Source organism: Lactuca saligna, chromosome 3 (assembly GCF_052625555.1).
Source record: "Lactuca saligna cultivar CGN05327 chromosome 3, ASM5262555v1, whole genome shotgun sequence".
NCBI lineage: Eukaryota > Viridiplantae > Streptophyta > Magnoliopsida > Asterales > Asteraceae > Lactuca > Lactuca saligna.
In genome coordinates this window covers 220410840-220431144 of record NC_136419.1, presented here as the reverse complement: position 1 = coordinate 220431144, position 20305 = coordinate 220410840, and the positions used below count along the sequence as shown (strand labels likewise).

At 32.7% G+C, this 20305-nt stretch overlaps 1 protein-coding gene across 1 annotated transcript; it reads left to right on the top strand.

Annotated features, from left to right (window-relative positions):
- Positions 1-601: 601 nt before the first annotated feature.
- CPFTSY (signal recognition particle receptor protein, chloroplast (FTSY)) lies at positions 602-4392 on the top strand. The gene is made up of 12 exons (XM_078986590.1): positions 602-1070; positions 1190-1294; positions 1386-1459; positions 1571-1629; positions 1778-1815; positions 2090-2210; positions 2293-2361; positions 2562-2644; positions 3107-3175; positions 3626-3688; positions 3783-3913; positions 4134-4392. Exons 1-11 carry the CDS (start codon positions 714-716, stop codon positions 3894-3896), a joined length of 1152 nt encoding a protein of 383 aa, XP_078842716.1. The 5' UTR covers positions 602-713; the 3' UTR covers positions 3897-3913; positions 4134-4392.
- Positions 4393-20305: the final 15913 nt, after the last annotated feature.

Here is a 20305-nt window from a genome sequence, read left to right as displayed (position 1 = left end):
TTTATTACTATATTTTAAAGTTATATTTTTGGTCCATTACATTATTTTTGTTAATAATTTTTGTTTTTATTAATATTACCATTATATTAAGGGTAAGGTGAATATACCTAACAATCTTATATAAACTTAACTACATAACCTCATCATACTATGTCATTTTGTATTAAATTTTCGTTGCAATCATCAAATGTTCTTAAATTGCATTCCTAAAAAATTTCGGAAATTCATCATTATATTTTTCCTACATCATTTCATTTGTAGCGGTAGGGTATGAAGTCCATTAGGAGGTATTCGACAGAAAGACGTGATGTAAAAAAAAGATAATGATGAAAGTCCAAAATTTTTGCAAGTAATCAAGTTATGAGGTTAAATTTTAAAAGTCTTAAACAATTACAATATAAACAATATATATTTTTAAACATTATTTTTATCGGTCTCTTTCATATATAATTATTTTAATCAAAACTTTACATTTATAATTTTATAGTTTCCTTTGAAAAAAAATAATCCGCCTCAACGTACGAAAGACTGAATGCTAGTTAATCTTTATTTTTGGATGCAAATAATAGTTGAGAATACTCAAAACTCAAAAGTTCTGATGTGTTTGCCTTTCTAGTTTCTACTAAGATAATGTGACAAACGGCGTCGTTTGGAAGCTTCGTCATCTCCTATCTATCCTCTTTTCAAGAATCCATTTCCACTGTGCACAACATATGGCGTCTTCACTTTTTCGCCATCTCTCAACAGCGTCACGAGATTCCATTTCTACCCATGGGTCAACCACCGTGTTCAACCACCACTCTCCGCCGCTGTTCCTCCGTGTCCAATATCCAACCAGTTGTGGTAGCGGTGGAGCTCAGTTCTCTAAGTTCAAATGCTCCGCCGCGGATTCTCAAACCGGGTTCTTCACGAAATTGGGACGTTTAATCAAAGAGAAGGCGAAAAAGGACGTAGAGAAGATATTCTCTGGCGGGTTTTCGAAAACAAGAGATAATTTAGCGGTAATTGATGAACTACTCCTTTATTGGAATCTCTCCGACACCGACCGCGTTCTAGATGAATTAGAAGAGGTAAATTCCATAACTTTGAGAAATTTCTGTTTCTGCAAATAGGATTGCATTTGAGAGGGAATGGTTTCGAAAGTAGATGCAAATTGGATTGAAATTATGTCTATATTCTATGATTTTAGGCATTATTGGTGTCGGATTTTGGCCCAAAGATCACAGTAAAGATTGTCGAGAGCTTGCGAGATGATATATTTGCTGGAAAACTCAAATCAGGAACTGAAATAAAGGCAAGTGTCATGAACATGAAAGTTTAATTTTGAAAATATTTAGGTAGAATTTAGGATTTAGAGTAAGTTTTCACCCATGTCTTTTCTGTAGGATGCTTTGAAGAACAGTGTATTGGATATTTTGACAAAGAAAGGTGCTAAAACAGAGCTTAAACTTGGATTCAGGTTTGTTTGTTGTATTCGTGAATCATGATCATCGTAGGATCTTATGTGTTTCTTTATGTTCATATGTTTGGAATTTTTAATGATTACTACAAATAATATTTGTGTTATTAGGAAACCCGCAGTGATCATGATTGTTGGTGTTAATGGAGGTGGAAAAACTACATCTCTTGGTATGTTTGATAATAAATTGGATAAATGCACTCTTCTTTTTCGTTTGGTGAAAATTATTTTACCATAAGTATGTCAAAAAATGGGATTAGAATTAATTAGAAAATTAAAAAAATCCATTTCATTACAATAATATATTGTTTAATGCAGGGAAACTAGCTTATCGGTTAAAAAGTGGAGGTGCTAAGGTAAGTTGATATGATGCTAATATTTCCACGTTTTTACGTTATTTATACGCTAACAATTACTAGTATTATTTTTCCATTCAAGGGTAAGATCGGAAAACGCCATCTTGAATTTTTTTTTAACCAACTATGCAAAAAATGGATAAGATAGAAAATCGTCATCCTTATCTTTTATTTTAGGGCTAAATGCAAGAAATATGAATTTACTTTTGTTAATTTGTTTATTATATTAGTATATTTTATGGTCTCCCTCGTTCTTTTGTTGAAATTTGTGTAGATATTAATGGCGGCTGGTGATACATTTCGGGCAGCTGCGAGTGACCAATTGGAAATTTGGGCAGAAAGGACGGGCTGTGAGATTGTTTCAGCTGAAAAAGAGAAAGCCAAAGCATCATCAGGTAGACAAGTAAATAAATCTCAAGGGTATTTTTGGTATTTTAGCGGCTACTAACACGTGATCTTGAAGTTCTTTTTGTGTAGTTCTGTCACAAGCCGTTAAGAAAGGGAAAGAAGGAGGTTACGATATTGTTTTATGCGACACCTCCGGACGTAAGACATTATTTTTATTTTTTGGTCGATATATCATATGAGGGTATTTTGGTAATTTAATAGAAAAAGGAAGAATAGAATTGAATTCCTTTTTGCGATACATACGTGTAGTGAAAATCCATTAAATCCATTTGGCAACCAAACGCTTCAACTTACCACTTTAATTTATTTTTATTTTTTATTTTTTAATATGTGAATAGGACTTCACACTAATTATAGCTTGATGGAGGAATTGATAGCATGCAAAAAAGCCGTTGCAAAGGTTGTTCAAGGCGCCCCTAATGTATGGTTAGCCATTTTATTTCTCCATTAGATGTATTATTACATTAACATTTAATTATAGAAATTATTTATCAAGAAATATATGAGGGTTAAAATGTCATGGAATAGCAATGGACTTTTTCATTTACAACCGAGATCATTGAACTTTTTTTTTTTCGTTCGTACATGTATTTTTTTAATATTTAAATATAAGGGTTGAATATACTTATTTTTAATTTATTGTTTCTTACATTACCAATTTAAATATAACATTTTTTATTTAATTTGGTAAAATTTCATGGGACGGAAGGAATGGTAATATGATATTAGGATTGTTTGGATGTGCATTTCCAAAGTGCTTATTACACTTTCAAGAATATGATACCTTTATTTTGTGTGTTCTTTCCCTTTTTTACATCTTTACTTCTCCACTACAAGACAAAAATGTTAAAATGTAATGTACTTTCTACTTTGCAATTTACAGGAAATTCTACTCGTTTTGGATGGAACAACGGGTTTGAATATGCTTCCACAAGCTAGGGAATTCAATGAGGTAAGGGGTATGAAATATGAATTGTCAATTACCATGGTTTTCAAAATTTAATCACATATAAAAATCAGATATCTCAAATTTTAGATTCAAATACATAATACCAAGATTTCAACCTATAAATATATAATACTTTCTACTCACATATTTGGTTTTATTAATCCGCTTGATATCTCACCTAAGAAAAAGAACCATTAAAAGTGTACCTCCATTACGCGTCTCCAATTGTGTTTCATCAGATTAGTTCGAAATAAAAAATAAAGTAAATTACAAGAATGGTCCCTAGTCTCTACCCAAAATCACAAGTTCAGTCCAACTTTTGAAATCGTCCTATTGTCGTCCTCAAGTTTGCATTTTGTTGCGGATATGGTCCCTGTCTAAACTTATATAAAATCTTCAAAATTTATTTAACCCTTTTTTATATATATATCCTATGTTTGGCATCTGTGACAGGTTGTGGGAATAACCGGTTTCATTTTGACAAAACTTGATGGCTCTGCAAGAGGAGGCTGTGTGGTATGCAAATGCTTTCTTCTCGTTTTATTTAAAAAAAAAATACAAAAAAATAGCAAATTACTTTTATATCCTTAAATTTGAATTCCACTTGTAGGTTAGTGTAGTTGATGAGCTTGGGATTCCTGTGAAGTTTGTGGGTGTTGGGGAAGGGGTGGAAGATCTCCAGCCATTTGATGCACAAGCTTTTGTTAACGCCATTTTCTCTTGAGGCGTTGCCAAGAGAAGGTTAGTTTGTTAAATGTCTAAAATACCTTTTAATACACACAAATTAAATACAATACCATAAGTTCTTTGTGATAGTTACAATGGACAAACCGGAAAACGTAAAGGAAATTTAATCATTTATGATTGTGGTGATGGTGATGATGATGATTAGAACCCATGATTATATGTAATTTGATTATAAACTTATAATAGAAATCAACTACATTTCTTTTACGTGTAGGTGTATCATAGTATTATGTATGGAGCAATGGTAACACCATATGAATGCTCGAGAGAGAGAAGGGTGGGATTAGCCTAAAAGGACTATTCCATTTAGTCCAGAAGCACAACGATTGTGATCGAAATGGGTATTTCCGATGGTTGAGATTGGGTGTAAAAGTGTGGTTTATGTAAAAGATAATTAGGGACTCGATTCATTTGGGTTACTTCTAAAGTGCACCCTCAATCGGTTTTTAATGCTTAAATTCAAGTTTTCCTTAGTAGCTTTTGTATATATAAAATAATTAAACAGCTAACACAATTGGCCCCGCTGCTTACAAAGTGCAACTCCTTAACACCGTTAAAATCCATCCCACATTTCATGCTTTACATTTAAAACGACCATTAGGAAAGCATTCATTTGAATCCTCCTCACCCAAGGGATTATAAATTAATTCTAACTAGGAAAAGGCCAGTGCGTTGCACGGGTCATTCTTTTTAGAAAAAAAGGTAGAATAATATGATAGATGAAAACTACAAAAAATAAAGAAAAATGATTGATTTTAGCAACCTTTTAGAAACATTTAACAAAAGTTTGAATGTTAAAAAGTTCGGATTGATAATAGAAAAAAAAAGTATCAAAATAGAATAATCTTGGAAAATGAGAGACAAAACTGTAAATGGATTAAATAAACGGAGCACTTTTGAGAAAATATAAAAAAACATGTGAGAAAAGTTAAAACTGAATCTTTTTAGCAAAAAATAAAAATAAATGATACAAGAATACGGTAGATGAAAATGATAAAGAATAAAGAAAAAATGTTGTAAATAAGTAAAAGTGAAAGTTTAGTAGCAAAAATATAAAGAAGTAAAAATAAAGTGCCAAAATTCTAAAGAGGAAGAGTTTGTTGAAACTTTAGTGGTCAAATTATAAAAAAAATAAAAATATAGTGCTTAAAAGTGAAAGTTTAGTGGAAAAATATAAAGAATTAAAAATAAAGTGCCAAAACTATAAAGATGAAAGGTTTGTTGAAACTTTAGTGACAAAATTAGTAAAAATACAGTACCAAAACTATAAAGAGGAAAAGTTTGTTGAAGTTTTAACAGCAAAATTAAAAAAAAAAGTAAAAATAAAGTGGTAAAATTATAAAAGAATAAAGAAAAATGGTTTTAAATAATTAAAAGTGAAAGTTTAGTGGTAAAAATATGATGAAGTAAAAATAAAATGGCAAAACTATAAAAAAGAAAAGTTTGTTGAAACTTTAGTTGCAAAATTAAGAAAAAATAAAAATATAGTATTAAAATTATAAACATGAAAAGTTTCCGGTTGAAACTTCCCATGTCCTTTAATATATATATATATATATATATATATATATATATACACACACACACACAGAGAGAGAGAGAGAGAGAGAGAGAGAGAGAGAGAGAGAGAGAGAGAGAGAGAGAGAGAGAGAGAGAGAGATGTGAGTTCAATTGAGAAAATAAAAAAGGTTGAGAATGGGAGAATCATTCTCAGCCACTCATTTTATCTAAGCATAAAAAGATACGGTGACAAACTTATAAATATGATAACAACCTTCAATCTCAAATACGTATCTGTAGAGAATTAGATTACAGTTCAAACCCATTTATCGTTCATCATCCAAATTTCTTCTCCCACTTTCAACAATCATCCATATTTCTTCAATTAAACCATCATCAACATCATCCAGTGCTAATCAATCATCGATCTTCGTCAATAATCAACACGATTCAACAGTTAACAACAAAAATTTGTTTTTGATTCTTTTAATTCAACCTTTAATTGTGCTTGAATACGATCAGATCTTCAACATCTATGATTAATTATACTCTCAGCGTTATTAGATCAACATCATCGATAATCAATAAAAATCCACTTCATATCCTTCATTCAACATCGATTATCAAATAAAACTTCAAAATTGAGGTTACAAAAAGATTAAATCGTTTTTTTTTTTTGAAAAATTTCATATAATTCTCTATCAATCTACTCTTTTGTAAGATTTAAATAGTCAAAATATCATGTTTTTAACATTTAAAAAAAAAAATAATTGTATGCACTCCAACTGTTTGATGAAATGCATAAACTAAATTACCACGTTATATTCATATATGAATATGTTTTCTCAGTATATGATTATTAAAACAAAAAAACAAATATGCAAGTCTGTATGTTATTCATATGTGAATAACATATAAAAATTATATATATTTGTGAAAATACCTTTTAATATTCATATGTGAATATACTGTGTAATATTCATATGTGAATATATAATCTAATATTCACAAATGAATATACTATGTAATATTCACATGTAATATACCATGTAATACTATGTAATATTCAGATATGAAAATATCCTCTATTATAATAAAACAGTACATTTGTGCCACGTGGCTTCTTCTAACATCATCCCCACATTTGTTTCCCGCTCATTTTTTTCTAAGTGAAATGCCTAATATACCCCTTCCTCTTTCGAACACGATTTACACGAATAATCTGGAAATGATACAAATTGGAAGAGATACACTGATAATACTTTCCAACTTCAACACGAGATTTCAACTTCAAAATTACCGAGATTTCCTTTTAATTAGCAAGATCTGCATAACTAATAAAGGTAATCTTGCAAAATCCCTCATGAAATTCGTCCTATTTGTTCTATCAATTAAACTCAATCTCATGAAATCAGGAATTCCAACCTAATATCCAAGAAGAACGACTTAAATCTTATTCAAAAACTCCGATGTATGCCCTAATATGCCCTGATCCTTTAAAAACTCTGATGCATTATACCTTTAATCAGGATTACATTCAATTTAGCGCCATAAATCTCGGTAAATCACTGCTCCAATGGTCGCTGGTAATCTGCTTCTTCTTCTTCTTCTTCTTCTTCTTCTTCTTCTTCTTCTTCTTCTTCTTCTTCTTCTTTAACCTAGACATCTGCTTCTTCTATTGATTTCATGCAAGAACAATTTTTTCCTGGTTTTCTATTTATACATGAGTATGAGCAAATTTTTTGTTTTTTATGCACAACAGGTGTTTGATTAAATGCTTGAAGCAAAACACGTAATAGCATCTGATTGATCCTTCCAAACTACATGAAACAAGTTTTTAGTTGTGGGAACTAATTTTTGTTGATTCTTTGGAAACAAAGACCTTCATTTATGTGCAATTTCTATATATATGCACCAAAAATCAATACCAGATGCTAGATCTTGAGGTAAATTCTGATAAAAAGATGGGAACTTAATTATTGATTGATTGAATTCATCATTCTATTAATTGGAATTATTTACAAATGAATTTGGTTTTGTTGCAGGGAACACTTGTGAAAGGTGCATTTGTCAGCAACAATTTTCCTAAGGGTATATAATCAGGTGGTTTATCTTTAGAGAACCTATGTTTCTTTTAACTACAACATTATACATTATTCTTTTTTACTAACTAATATATTGTACTTCACCAATTCTGAGTAACTACCATATTATGATTCAAGTTATAGTTTAAAATGTTATTCCATATTATGAAGCAAATAAGCAAATGACAGCTTCTCCAACAATCAACAAATATTATTCAAAAGTCGTGACAAGGATAGGGGAAGGGAAAGAAAGAGAAGCGGAGTATGATTGGGAAAGGATTATAGGATCGGCATCATAGGTATCATCATTGATTATTAACGTAACTTTATTTATTTTTTTAAGATTGTTGGGACATTGTGAAAATGACTATTTGTTACAATGCATTGAAGGTGACAAATTTATTTTTTGGTCAATCCACGGGTTACTAACCATACCAGACATTTATTTTTATGGATTTTAAAGGAGCAAAAGATAAAAATGTCACCACTACAAATCATGCAGATTTGATTCAGGTAAAATATAGCTGCCAACTTTTGCTTCCTATACTAGCCTTTTGACTTTAATCTCTTTAAAAAATCAAATTCTTAATCTTCTGTTCAATGAAGCCTTTAGGGTTGGACTCCTCTGTTTCTTCTAATTATAGGGCATGAGGATTGAAGGTATGTTTGATTCTTGTAAAAAATTAAGAAGGTGTTTTTTGAATTCTTTATTTCGTTAAAGAATATAGATATTGATATAACGTTTGTATTTGATGTGAACAAGGATTTTGGAAAGAGAATTTTATCGTGTTTGCTATCAACAAAAATAGGTAACATCTATTTCTTTGCTTTTCCAAATCACAACCACCTACCGGATTCAATCACCCGATTCCCTGATTACAATTGTTTACGGATGCCACCATTGAAGTCTCTCTCTTACTATTTTATGAGCACACACACACATCACTCACTCAATGGAACACAGTAATTGATATAGAGGTTGTAAGTAACTTACCTTTGGTTATAGATTTGCTTTGTTATAATTTTTCTCATAATAAGGAATAACCTTACACATATGTATCACATGAGTATGAGCTAATTATCGATTTCTACATTGATTTTTTTAGATTTCTATCATTTATTTGTGTAATTCCTATTATGGTTTTGAATATGTAAGGGTATTGATGTTTTTTTAGGCTTTTTCCTAGGACGTTTCTTAGGTTTTGTTTTTTGTTTTCTGATCTTTGATCAACAAATGTTTTCTTGAAGACAAATTTCATAGTTACGAATGAACTCATTATTAGCTTCTCCTATTGATCAACTTGCAAGTAGCAAACACAATTTGAAGCTTTTGGTTTCATTTGAACTTATTATAGTATCCGCATGATTAGAAATTAGCCACCTCTTAAATGTACATGTACTGGCTTTTCAGTTATTTATGGTTCTCATGAACATTTTTTAATAAATTCAAAGGATCAATGGATTTTGGTTTTGAAAATAGATGTTTGATTTTGGAAGTAAAACTATAAAGGTTTGAATTGAAAGTTTGAACTTGAGCTCTTGACAGGTCATGTAACCAATATTTACTCTAACCATGTTTTAGATGTTCTATAAATTTTTATTTTATCTAACATGGTAATCAATTTTTTTCTCAATTTGTCGAGCTTGAGGTTTTGACTTTTGAATTGATTATGCTGCATTTCGTCTATATTCTACATCTTATTGAATCTCTATGGTTCATTGTTGTTCTGTGCTGTTAAAGATCTATTCTCTCTAATATCTAAATTCTAAAGTTCGTTGTTATTTTTTAGTGTTTGTTGAGTTGTAAATCTTGCTGTTGCATTCCTTTACTTATTATGTAATTGTATCTTTGTGTTTTCTTTTAGTTTTTGTACTTTTCCCGGTCACCCACTGGCTTTTCATCTTAATAAAATATTTGATGTAAAATAAATCAATTTTTTTCTCAAATTTCTAGGACCAAGATATTTAGAAGTTGGATATTTTACTTCCTATATCAAACCCAATAAAAGTGTTCGTTTTAATAGTCTTATGACACTAACTGTTTCTTAATATTCATGGATTTGTAGTTTGTTTAATGTTCCATCAACATTTTCTAAAAATCTAAAAGTATTGATGTTAACTTTGAAGTTGAATTTTTTTAGTTTCACCATAGAAGTCAACATTTTCTGAAAATCTGTTTTTGAATTTTTACCTTATAAGCCAACGTGTATCATTTACTCATCGTATAATATGTTTAATTATTTTAGTTGAGTATCTAAAAACATATCAAAGTTAATAAAATACATTGTGTTTAGTTATTTATACTATTAATGTACAAGAAAAACTAAAAGTGAACCAATTTTGTTAATTATTTCAAACAGGGACCATCTTTGTTTATATATTTTTTGGTTTTTTTTGTCACCTTTATATTTTGCATGAAAGGGAAACTTATTTCAAATACATACATAATTATAATATTGTACTTTCAAAGTACAATGCTTAAAAAAAATTTAATTAAATTATGAAAGGAAATAAAACCCAAAGTAAGATGTTATATTTGATAGAATAATAAAAGTACATTGTTATATATTGCATTTAGACCATGATTTGGTTAAATGCAAGAAATATAACTCAAAGTAAGATGTTATGTATCCAATGCTATATATCCAATGTTGGTAAAAGCTTTAAGTGCATTGTTTTTGTTTTTTTTTTTTTTTTTTTTTTTGTAAAAGGTTACAAATACATTGCTATTATAACTATAAATGAATGGTGTATTATTTTATTACATAATCAATTTTTTTTAACTCTATTTAAAATTAACACCCGTGGGTTCCACGGGTTTTAACATAGTTATCTAATATTCATAAGTGAATATATCATCTAATATTCACAAGTGAATATACTATGTAATATTTATAAGTGAATGCATCGTCTAATATTTAAATATTAATATATTATGTTTATTATATGCTATATTCATATATGAATGATACTTAAATTGTAAAAAAAAATTAATCATATTTTTTATTCATAACTGAATAACGAATGTACTGTAGTAAAAACTTGATTCATTTTTATTCACTTATGAATAACGATAGCTGAAAATATAAAAAAAATAAATTTTTTATTTTATCTTAAAACTAAATCAATATGGATGTCTATTTGCAGAGAATAAAAAATCATGAATTTTGGTATATTTAAAATCATTTTTTGATAAAAATAGCTTCTTAAAAATTAAAAAAAAAACGAAAAAACTATGTTTTTGTATATATTAAGGTAATGATTAGCATAGTTTGAGGAAAAATATTTTGTTGGAAAACACATGTCTATTCCTTTCCCATTTTTGCTGGTACGACGGAGGCTTTTGCGGCAAAAATAAACGAGTGGCTGAGAATGATTCCCCCATTCTCAACTTTTTTTTTTCTCAATTGAATCATCCTCTCTCTCTCTCTCTCTCTATATATATATATATATATATATATATATATATATATATATATATATATATATATATATATATATATATACACTCTTACACATAAGGCACAAAATGACACCGAGGTTGTGGTAAATGGTTGATTTAGTGGGAAAAAAATTTCTCCTCACTCTATAACACAAATCATTATACTTTGTACTCATTCAATTGAATTAATAAAATCGATCAAGGTAGTCCGGATATTTTTCGGATCCCGAGGTTTTGTAGTGACAATCTCATCAGAGCAGTGTTATCGATAGCGATAACAATGAAATAGCGACATCTATTTCATTTTTAGAGAATACCTATTAAAAAATTAATACTAGTTTTACATTCACTTACTTAGCAATTATAACTAATAAATAAGCTAAAAACCCCAAGACTATTAGTTCAAATAAGTTATATTAGTTCAAAGAAGTTCTAAAACATGCATATTACCAAAAAAAAAAGTGTTAATCTTAAGACTTTAAAATACGATTCACAAATCGTCCAACTCCTTGTATATGAGTTCATTAATCACTTCTTCCACAACCTCTTTATAAGCCCCAACATCATTTTCCTATTCATCTTCGTCTATCAACCCTTGTCCTCTAGATTGCGAGCTCGACTCAACACTCTCTTTCCTCCTACTAGTTCTTGTAGCATAAGACTCCTCATCCACCCCCATAGCCTCCGCAAATACATCCCATGTCAACTTATCACCTTCAAACGCAAGAGCATCTTCTTCCTCCTCCGACTATTCATTTGGATCTTAATGTTCGAGTCGTCCAAGATGACCGGGGAGATTGTATTGTGCATATCATGCCTCCTTCTTAAAGCCCAATTATATTTTATGTAAACTGAATCATTTAGCTTTTTCTATTCAATTCCATTTCTTATTTTTTGAATGGAGCTGCAAAAAAAAAAAATTAGTAAATACTATTAATTAGAATATATTTATATATTTCTAATTATTTTAAAAAATAATGAGCTACTTGTTCACATACGCTCCAATTACGTTTACACCCAATGAGCTAAACACCTTAATAGAAAACTTTTTAAGTGTTGGTGCCGACGATCCATATTGCATCCACCACTCCGCTGATGAAAGCATTGATCTCATTTTTTAGCCATCAGAACCCCAAAAATTCTTGTGCACCTCTATATATTTATAGGGAGCTCAGTGTGAATCTTCAACTCCTCCTTTTCTCTAACAATGACAACTTATGTATGCATGCCATCAACCCATTAATCACCTCACTGTCATCTTCCAAGCTTGGGTTGTTGTAAAATAATCCCGGATTCAAATAGTGGTTGGCCGCATGCAAATCTTGGTGTAGTTGACAATTCCAGATTTTATTAGTTATTTCAAAATTTTGTTTATACTTGTCATTTTTGTTGTTGAAAGACAAACAATCATTTCCTCTACTCTATCCATGGCTTGTATATGTACTCCATAGGAGACTTTTTTTTTTCACTATCTACCAATCGAAACATCGTTAATAAAGGCTCACCGACTTTGACCGTAATATATTGGTCTAAAAAATAGGAGAAAATATAGTGTTGGCCATTTGAGTTTTTGCTCCTCCCGCCTTGCCCGATAACTTTCTTTTGTTCCACTCTTTAGATGTGAACATATTCAATTGTTTCTTATGATTTCTAAAGCAATTCAAATTTATGAAGGCGGTTGCGAACCGTGTCTTTGTGGTTCTAACCGTATCTCTTTGGCCTGTGAATTCTTTTATCATATTCAAGAGCAATGTGCGGTTATCAAACGTCTTCTTAAGATGAGTCATTTTAAAGATGTCTTCAAGCATCAAATAGATGTAGTGTGCCAGACACGGAGTCCAATAAATATATGGATATTTTTCTTCCACAAGTTGACCGGCTAAAAAGTTGTTAGCATTATCCATTACAATCTAAACCACGTCTTCCAGACCTTTATTTTTATGAAGCGGTTAAACAATTTGAATAAGTATTTACCTTTTAGAATTAGAAACATGAAAACAACCAAAAACAACATATAAAACAGGAAAAAAAAACAGAAAAAGCCGCATATAATAGGAAAAAAAACAGCAAAACACTACAAAAAGAGCCCAAAAAAGTATCTGTATGAGAACAAGCAAACAAGCAGAAGCATCTACCGATTCTATAAACATACTTCCTTGTGGAGTATTTATTAGAAAGTTAATAAGTGATCTTCCTTTTAGGTCCCTCCAACCATTGAACATAAAAAAAACATCGGAATGACTTCTTCTCAATCCCATTTAATGTTAAATGTTTTTTTTTGTGTGTATGTGTGTGTGCTCTATCTCTAGCTTCAACATAGGAACTCGTACCTCATGATAGCTAAGGGGTTTCATACCGAAACCATGTAGAGCAACCGCATCAAGTCTTAACTTTTTGTAGACTTCTTTATGTTCGGGGGTTCCAACCAAGTACCCCTTTTCTTCACTGTTTTGTCAGATGACCACCATATCACATCCAAAGGCCCTTTAACTGGTCTCTTGGTGTTTGCGGTTGAGCCACTAGATGAAACAGACCTATTGCCTTTCGATTGAAAAAACTCACTATTAGTCGTAGACTCGTATCTTGTTCATCTTCATCATCTATATTTACAATTGCATCGTCAAAGTGAGGTATTTTGTTCATTATTTCTTTATCTGTTTTCTTTTACTCAAAAGTATCTTTAAAAAGTTTTTGTACTTCGACTAGAACTTTGGTACATTTTGCTACTTGGGAGGAATCACCAACAAGGCAATGCTTGTGTCTTGTAATCCCGCCCTTGGAAAGATAATTACAAAAAGTACATATCACCCAAGCATTATCCTTTCCTTCAACCGGTGTCCTGTAACCCCAGTCCAGATCATTACTAGCCATATCTATTTCAAAAACAAATCAAAGATAAGTATTAAGTATATGAATTAAGTTACATAATTGAGTGATATTAATGACAAGCATATGAATGAAGTTACAACTTACATAATTAAGTTAATGACTTAATGAATAAATTGATAACTAATTTAATCATTTAGTGAACATTAAATTAATAATTAATGAACATTAAATACATATGGTAGATAAACTGAGACAAATGACAAGTGATAGAATAGTTTTTTAATTTTCTTCAACACATCAATACTATCATTAAAAAACTTCCTAAACCCAACATAACTAGCATATATATATATATATATATATATATATATATATATATATATATATATATATATATATGATGGGTTTTATTATAGGTTATAAATGCATGTACAATGCGGAAAAAATACTTAACAATTAAGAGTGTACGTGTAATTTATAAGGATATGTGTCATAACACTTTGAAGGCAACATACTATGAACAACAAAACTAACATGAACCTAACTCCTCATAAAACATCTGCCAAAATCGAGAGGTAAACCGCATATCACGATTGGATACAATGGATTCCAGTATATCATGGTGAGTGACAATCTCACATACATACACGTCGTCCAACTTCTTGGCTGAAGAACTCTCCCGAAGGTCAAGGACGCGGGCACTCTTGGTGAACCGATCAACAATAACCCAAATCGCATCATACCCCTTGGCTGTCCTTGGCTGCTTGATGATAAAATACATAGCGATCTGTTCCTATTTCCACATGGGAACCTCCAAGGGCTACAACTTGCCATGTGGCCTTTGGTTTTCATCCTTGACCATCTGACAGGTCAAGCATCTCTCCACGTACCATACAATCTCTTTCTTCATGCATGGCCACTAGTAACTATGTCTTAGATCCTGATACATCTTGGTGGTTCCAGGGTGAATCGAGAATATAGAATCATGAGATTCCTCCAAAACTACCTGTCAGATCCCACTGGAAAATGCCACTCAAACCCGACCGCACCAGGTCAAACGTTCGCGACTGTTGGTAGAAAATATGTTAATCTTATTGATATGGCCTTATTTAACTATATATTTTAGGTCATTATATTAACATATTTGATTAAAATGTTATATTTTTAGATATATGATACTTAATATGCTTGAACATGTTCAATTACAGTTAAACTGGGAACTGGGATGCAAAAGGAGGAGAACGGAGTTGAAAAAGACACAAAAAAGGATGTTGCTGGCAGCTTGACCCATCGCTAGTATTTTGGCCATATCTCATGACTCATAACTCCGATTGATGTGATTCAAAATGATATGAAAACTAGAACAAATTTCGGACGACTTTCATATTTTGCAACAATGTTGACTCCCAATGATCACGACATGGTGATCACCACGACGATGTGGTGAATGGAGTCTTCGTGATTCTTGATGCTAACTTGGAGAATACGGGATAAACATGAGGATCACAATGTCGTGGTCAGAAATAGGCAAGTATATATATATATATATATATATATATATATATATATATATATATATATATATATATATATATTCCCGACATTACATTGAGTGCAGAAGGTAGGAGTATTAGGGATACGATTATTAATGAAGAAAAACCCTTCCAAGAACCCTTTTGGGGTTGATTTTGAAGCTAGAGAGTCGATTGGAGCAATGATTTGAAGATTCAAGAGCTATTGTATCTAGATTTCACTTCGGGTTTGCTTGATGATCAGGTCTAGAAGTATTTTGATGACGTTTTTCTGTTTTAGTTTACTTAATATGGTGTAAAAACCTTTAGTTTCACTAGATATTGATGAACCCTTGTTGATATACTTTTTTTTTTCATTATTAGGATTAACTGAATTTGGTTTTTACTTGTGTTTAATTGATTACTTTACCTTTCTTGTAAAAGTTATGATTTTTATTGTTTATTGTTGAGTATTATTAGGATTAGATGATTATTCTATCTTGATGTACTTGAATCATATGAATATATGATCATTAGACTTGTATGACTGGGACTTTGATCATAAGCCTAGGGTTAGATAATGTTAATATGTGACTATGATTTTGTTACAGAGCATTAGATATTTATGCTATACTTATATTGATTGTCATGATTATTGACAGGAAATCACTAGATCATATCGTTAATAATTCGAATATATTTATTTAATTAGGTGTTCACTAATTGCATGATCATTGTGTTAGTTGTTTATTAATTATTAGTATTTGGAAGCCCGATCAAGATAACTAGTCATATTACAATTCAGTAATCAATTCATTAATCCATTGTACTTATAATAAATCAAACATAAAAAACTTGGGGGATTAATATTCTAGTGGAAATACTTCTTATTTATTGTTTCCATTTAGTTCTTTCGCATTAAAATTAGTTTAGTTTAATTTACAAAAAAACCATATTTATTTTTTTGTTATTAATTTAATTAATATTTGAATTATTTGATCTAAACCATCACATTCCCTATGTTCAACACCCTTTCTTACCACAACTATATAACTTCACGACTAGGTACACTGCCTTTTGTGTTTAAGACTAGTTGAGATTTGATAGGATTTAAAAAATAAAAAACTAGTGCAAATAAAACACAATCACGCACCCCTGATCCTCTCCTGCTTCTAGTTTTCCTTCTTGACTCCCTCGGCCTTAGCCGCCCTGATCAAATCTAGTAGTAGGGAGTCAATGATCATCCTCAAACAGTGCTCTCGAGCAGGAGTATCAGCTGCCTTGCAGCTCAAAGCATCATATACCACATTGTCCTTCCATGGGTGATAAAGAATCTCGTAGTTATAATCCTTAACCATGTCCAACCATCTATGTTGTCACATGTTCAAATTCGGATGATCCATGAGGTACCTCAAACTCTTATGATCCATGTAGATGGTACATCAGACCCCATAGAGGTAATGTCGCCAAATCTTGACGGTAAAAACCACAACCACCAACTCCAAGTCATGAGTCAGATACCTAGTCTCATGAGGCTTCAGCTGCATGGATGCATAAACAACGACTCTTCCCTTTTACATGAGAACCGCCCCTAAACCTATGATTGATGCATCACAAAATACCACAAATCCTACACACTTTCAGGAATAGTCATACCAGGGCCTCACATAACTTCCTCCATAAAGTCTAAAATGCGGCCTTCTTCTCAGACTCCCAACAAAAGTCCACACCTTCTTCGCCAAATGGTCAGAGGAACAATAATCTTGGAGAAATCCTGAATAAATCTCTGATATTAACTAGCCAATCCCAAAAAACTTTTAATCTCAGATGGGGACTTCGGAACCTCCCAATGCATTATTGCATCAATCTTGGCCAGTTCGACCAGAATCCCTAAATGATTGACGAGGTGTCCCAAAAACTAGGCCTCTTGCAACCAAAACTCACACTTGGAGAACTTGGCATAAAACCCTTCCTACCTCAATACTCCCAATAAATCTCTAATATGCTCCTCATACTTCTCCCTGGTCTTAGAGTAAACCAATATATCATCAATGAAGATAATGAATGATCGGTCGAGCATTAACCTGCACACTTGGTTCATCAGATCAATGAATACTACCGGTGTATTGGTGAGCCCAAAAGGTATCAACACGAAATTGTAATGATCATAACAAGTACGAAAAACTGTCTTCTCCACGTCCTCCTCCTAGAACCTTATTTGTTAATAAACCAATCTCAAATTAATCTTGGAGAAGATGCACTATACAACTGATTGAAAAGATCATCAATGTTGGGGAGTGGGTAATGGTTCTTTATTGTCAATTTGTTCAACTCCCGATAATCAATGCACATACGATGAGACCCATCCTTTATCTTTACAAACATGATTGGTGCTCCCCAGGGTGAACTGCTTAGTATAATAAACTACTTGCCTAACAACTCCTATAGCTGAGAGGACAACTCCTGTATCTAGGGTGGCGTGAGGTGATACGACACCGCACCAAGGATCAGACCGATCGTGAATTGTAACATCCAAAATTTCAAACAGCCTAGACTCTAATACCACTATTGGGTTTTGAGCATTCTAACACTCCTAAGTGTACATGCAACCCTAAATACCTTGGATCTATGTTTTCTCTATTATACATGCAAATATGAACTTTCCAAGGTATTCATCCTAACTATCATAACAACATGATTCATATGAATATATCAAGTTAGAATTACCTCTTTGATGTAGATTATCTTTATGTATCTTGAGTTCCTAGTGCCCCAAGTGTGACACCTCAAATGGTTCACACAACATCATATACACTTGGAAAGATTTGAGAGAATTCCATACTTCATGAAAATCGGCTAGCCCTTCTTTAGATGATACTAGTGCCGATTTTGGTCAAGAATAAGATGCATATATAGTTAGGGTTACACCATGTAAACCCTAATTGACATGGCCTTTCATTTCCATGATCCATGGGTACAAATACACCATGGAGCATCTTATGGGTTTTAGCCCAACATGACAATCCATGGAGCGTTAGCCCAATATATAAGTATGTATGATTTACACAATCAACCCATATATTTAATTAGTCTTCCTTTGATCACTTAATTAATCATAGATTGATTCTTGATCAATACTAATTAAATAATCTTATTAATATATTAGAACTTATAATATATTAACAAACCTTAAGTGTTATTTCTCTCATTTTAGTCTATCCAAATGCATGATGCCATGCAACCCAAATGGACCATACCGGGTCGGGTCAAATCTTACCAGTTATAGTTATGGACTTAGACATTAATCCAACTGGATTGTCAGTTGAGTGATTTGTATGCTCGGGATTGGCGGGATTAGAGTGAACTTGAGGATTGATATCTACAAGGACTAGTTTTATTCTAATTGACCGGATGGAAGGCCCATGAAAGTGGCCGGCCGGAGTTATGTCCATCAGGCAAGGGTGATACGAGCGGATTATAGGACAGATGGTCATAGCAAACTCCGAGGATGAAGTCTAGTATAAGTCGGGGAGATTTGTAACACCCAGAATCAGAAAGACCAAGAAAAGAAAGGAAAAGCTCTAAGTCAAGAGTCAACTCGTCGAGTCCAGGGAGGAACTTGACGAGTCGGAGTGGGATCCGGGGCATAGAGTAAGTGACCGACTTGGCGAATCGGCTAGTGGACTCGGCGAGTCTGGTCTAGGCGAGAAAAACCCTAATCCCAGGGGTTGTGACCTATTTAAAGAACATTACATCCCTCCCTTAGCCTCTTTACCACCCTGTTGAGATCCAAAATCCCTAAATCATGAGTGATAGTCCTTGGAAACAATTTGGAGCTTAGATAAGTGGTTTTTGTGAAGAGATCCTAAAGATCAAGAAGCTTGGATCATGGGGGTTTATAGAGATTTAGATTATTCTTCAGTGGGAGGTCATCTTAGAGGTAATAAGCTGTTACCTTCACCCTTTTTGCATCTAGATCTATTATTGAATGAGTTTTTGGGGCTATTTTGGTATGATTGAGATCTATTTTGGGTTTGGGGCTTAGATCTGAGGTTGCTACTTTAGATCTAGGGTTGTGATGGTCCATAATGTCTTAAAGCAGCAGTCCATGAGTTAGTGGCGAAGTCCCTTTCTCTTAAACCCTAGCCCTAGAGTGTTTTGGGCCTTTAGCTCCTTGGTTTCACGTAAAGTTTGCAACTTTATGTGGGGGTTCGAATTTAGAATATTGGATCTATAGGTTGGAACCACTGTATGGATTGAGAGCTGAATAGACTCGGCGAATCATATGGGTGTACTTGGTGAGTTGCATGAACATGAGCATGGACTCGGCGACTTGAAGAACAGCTCGGAGAGTCTGTTGAAGATTGCCTTGGACTCGGCGAGTCTATTCTTGGACTCGGTGATTCTGGTCGCAGAACCTTAACCTTTTATAGTTAAGACGCAAATCAGTGAGTTGAGTGGTGACTCAGTGAGTTGGACAGGATGGGACTCAGAGATCGTTAAAGTCGACGAGTCTTGGGGTGACTCGGCGAGTTGAGCTGCATTTTGAGAATTTCTGAGTTTAAGAACTCAGCGAGTCTATGAGTTGACTCGGCGAGTGGAGTCAACTGGAAGGTTGACTTTGACCAGGACTTTGATGTTGACCAGAGTTGACTTAGTTTGACTTCTAGAGTTCAGTTTGGAGCTAAGTGTTATATTGATATTAGTAGTTCAGGGAGCTAGTGGAGCAGCGGTTCAGAGAGTTATCAGACAGCAGCAAGAGGGTTATCATCAAAGTTCAGCAGTGCAGGTGAGTTTCCCTTTGTGTGAATGTGTCTACGGCCACAATGTCGGTCCATATAGTTATGAGTAGGAACACCTGGGGGTTAGCCCTAGGCACAGTATGCTAGTATGATATTCGGGACTAAGGTCTAATGTTAGCGGGCGGGTTCCCAAGGAATGGTTTGTATGATAGTTATACTTGTTGTCTGTGTGATACATGTATGTGCCTGGTAGGGAGGTGAGTGTGGGCGAGGTCCCA

Coding starts and splice junctions, on each gene's coding strand:
- CPFTSY (XM_078986590.1), top strand. CDS start 714: ATGGCGTCTTCACTTTTTCGCCATCTCTCAACAGCGTCACGAGATTCC. Junction 2,211..2,292: donor GAAAGCCAAAGCATCATCAG/GTAGACAAGTAA, acceptor CTTTTTGTGTAG/TTCTGTCACAAGCCGTTAAG. Junction 3,689..3,782: donor CTGCAAGAGGAGGCTGTGTG/GTATGCAAATGC, acceptor TTCCACTTGTAG/GTTAGTGTAGTTGATGAGCT.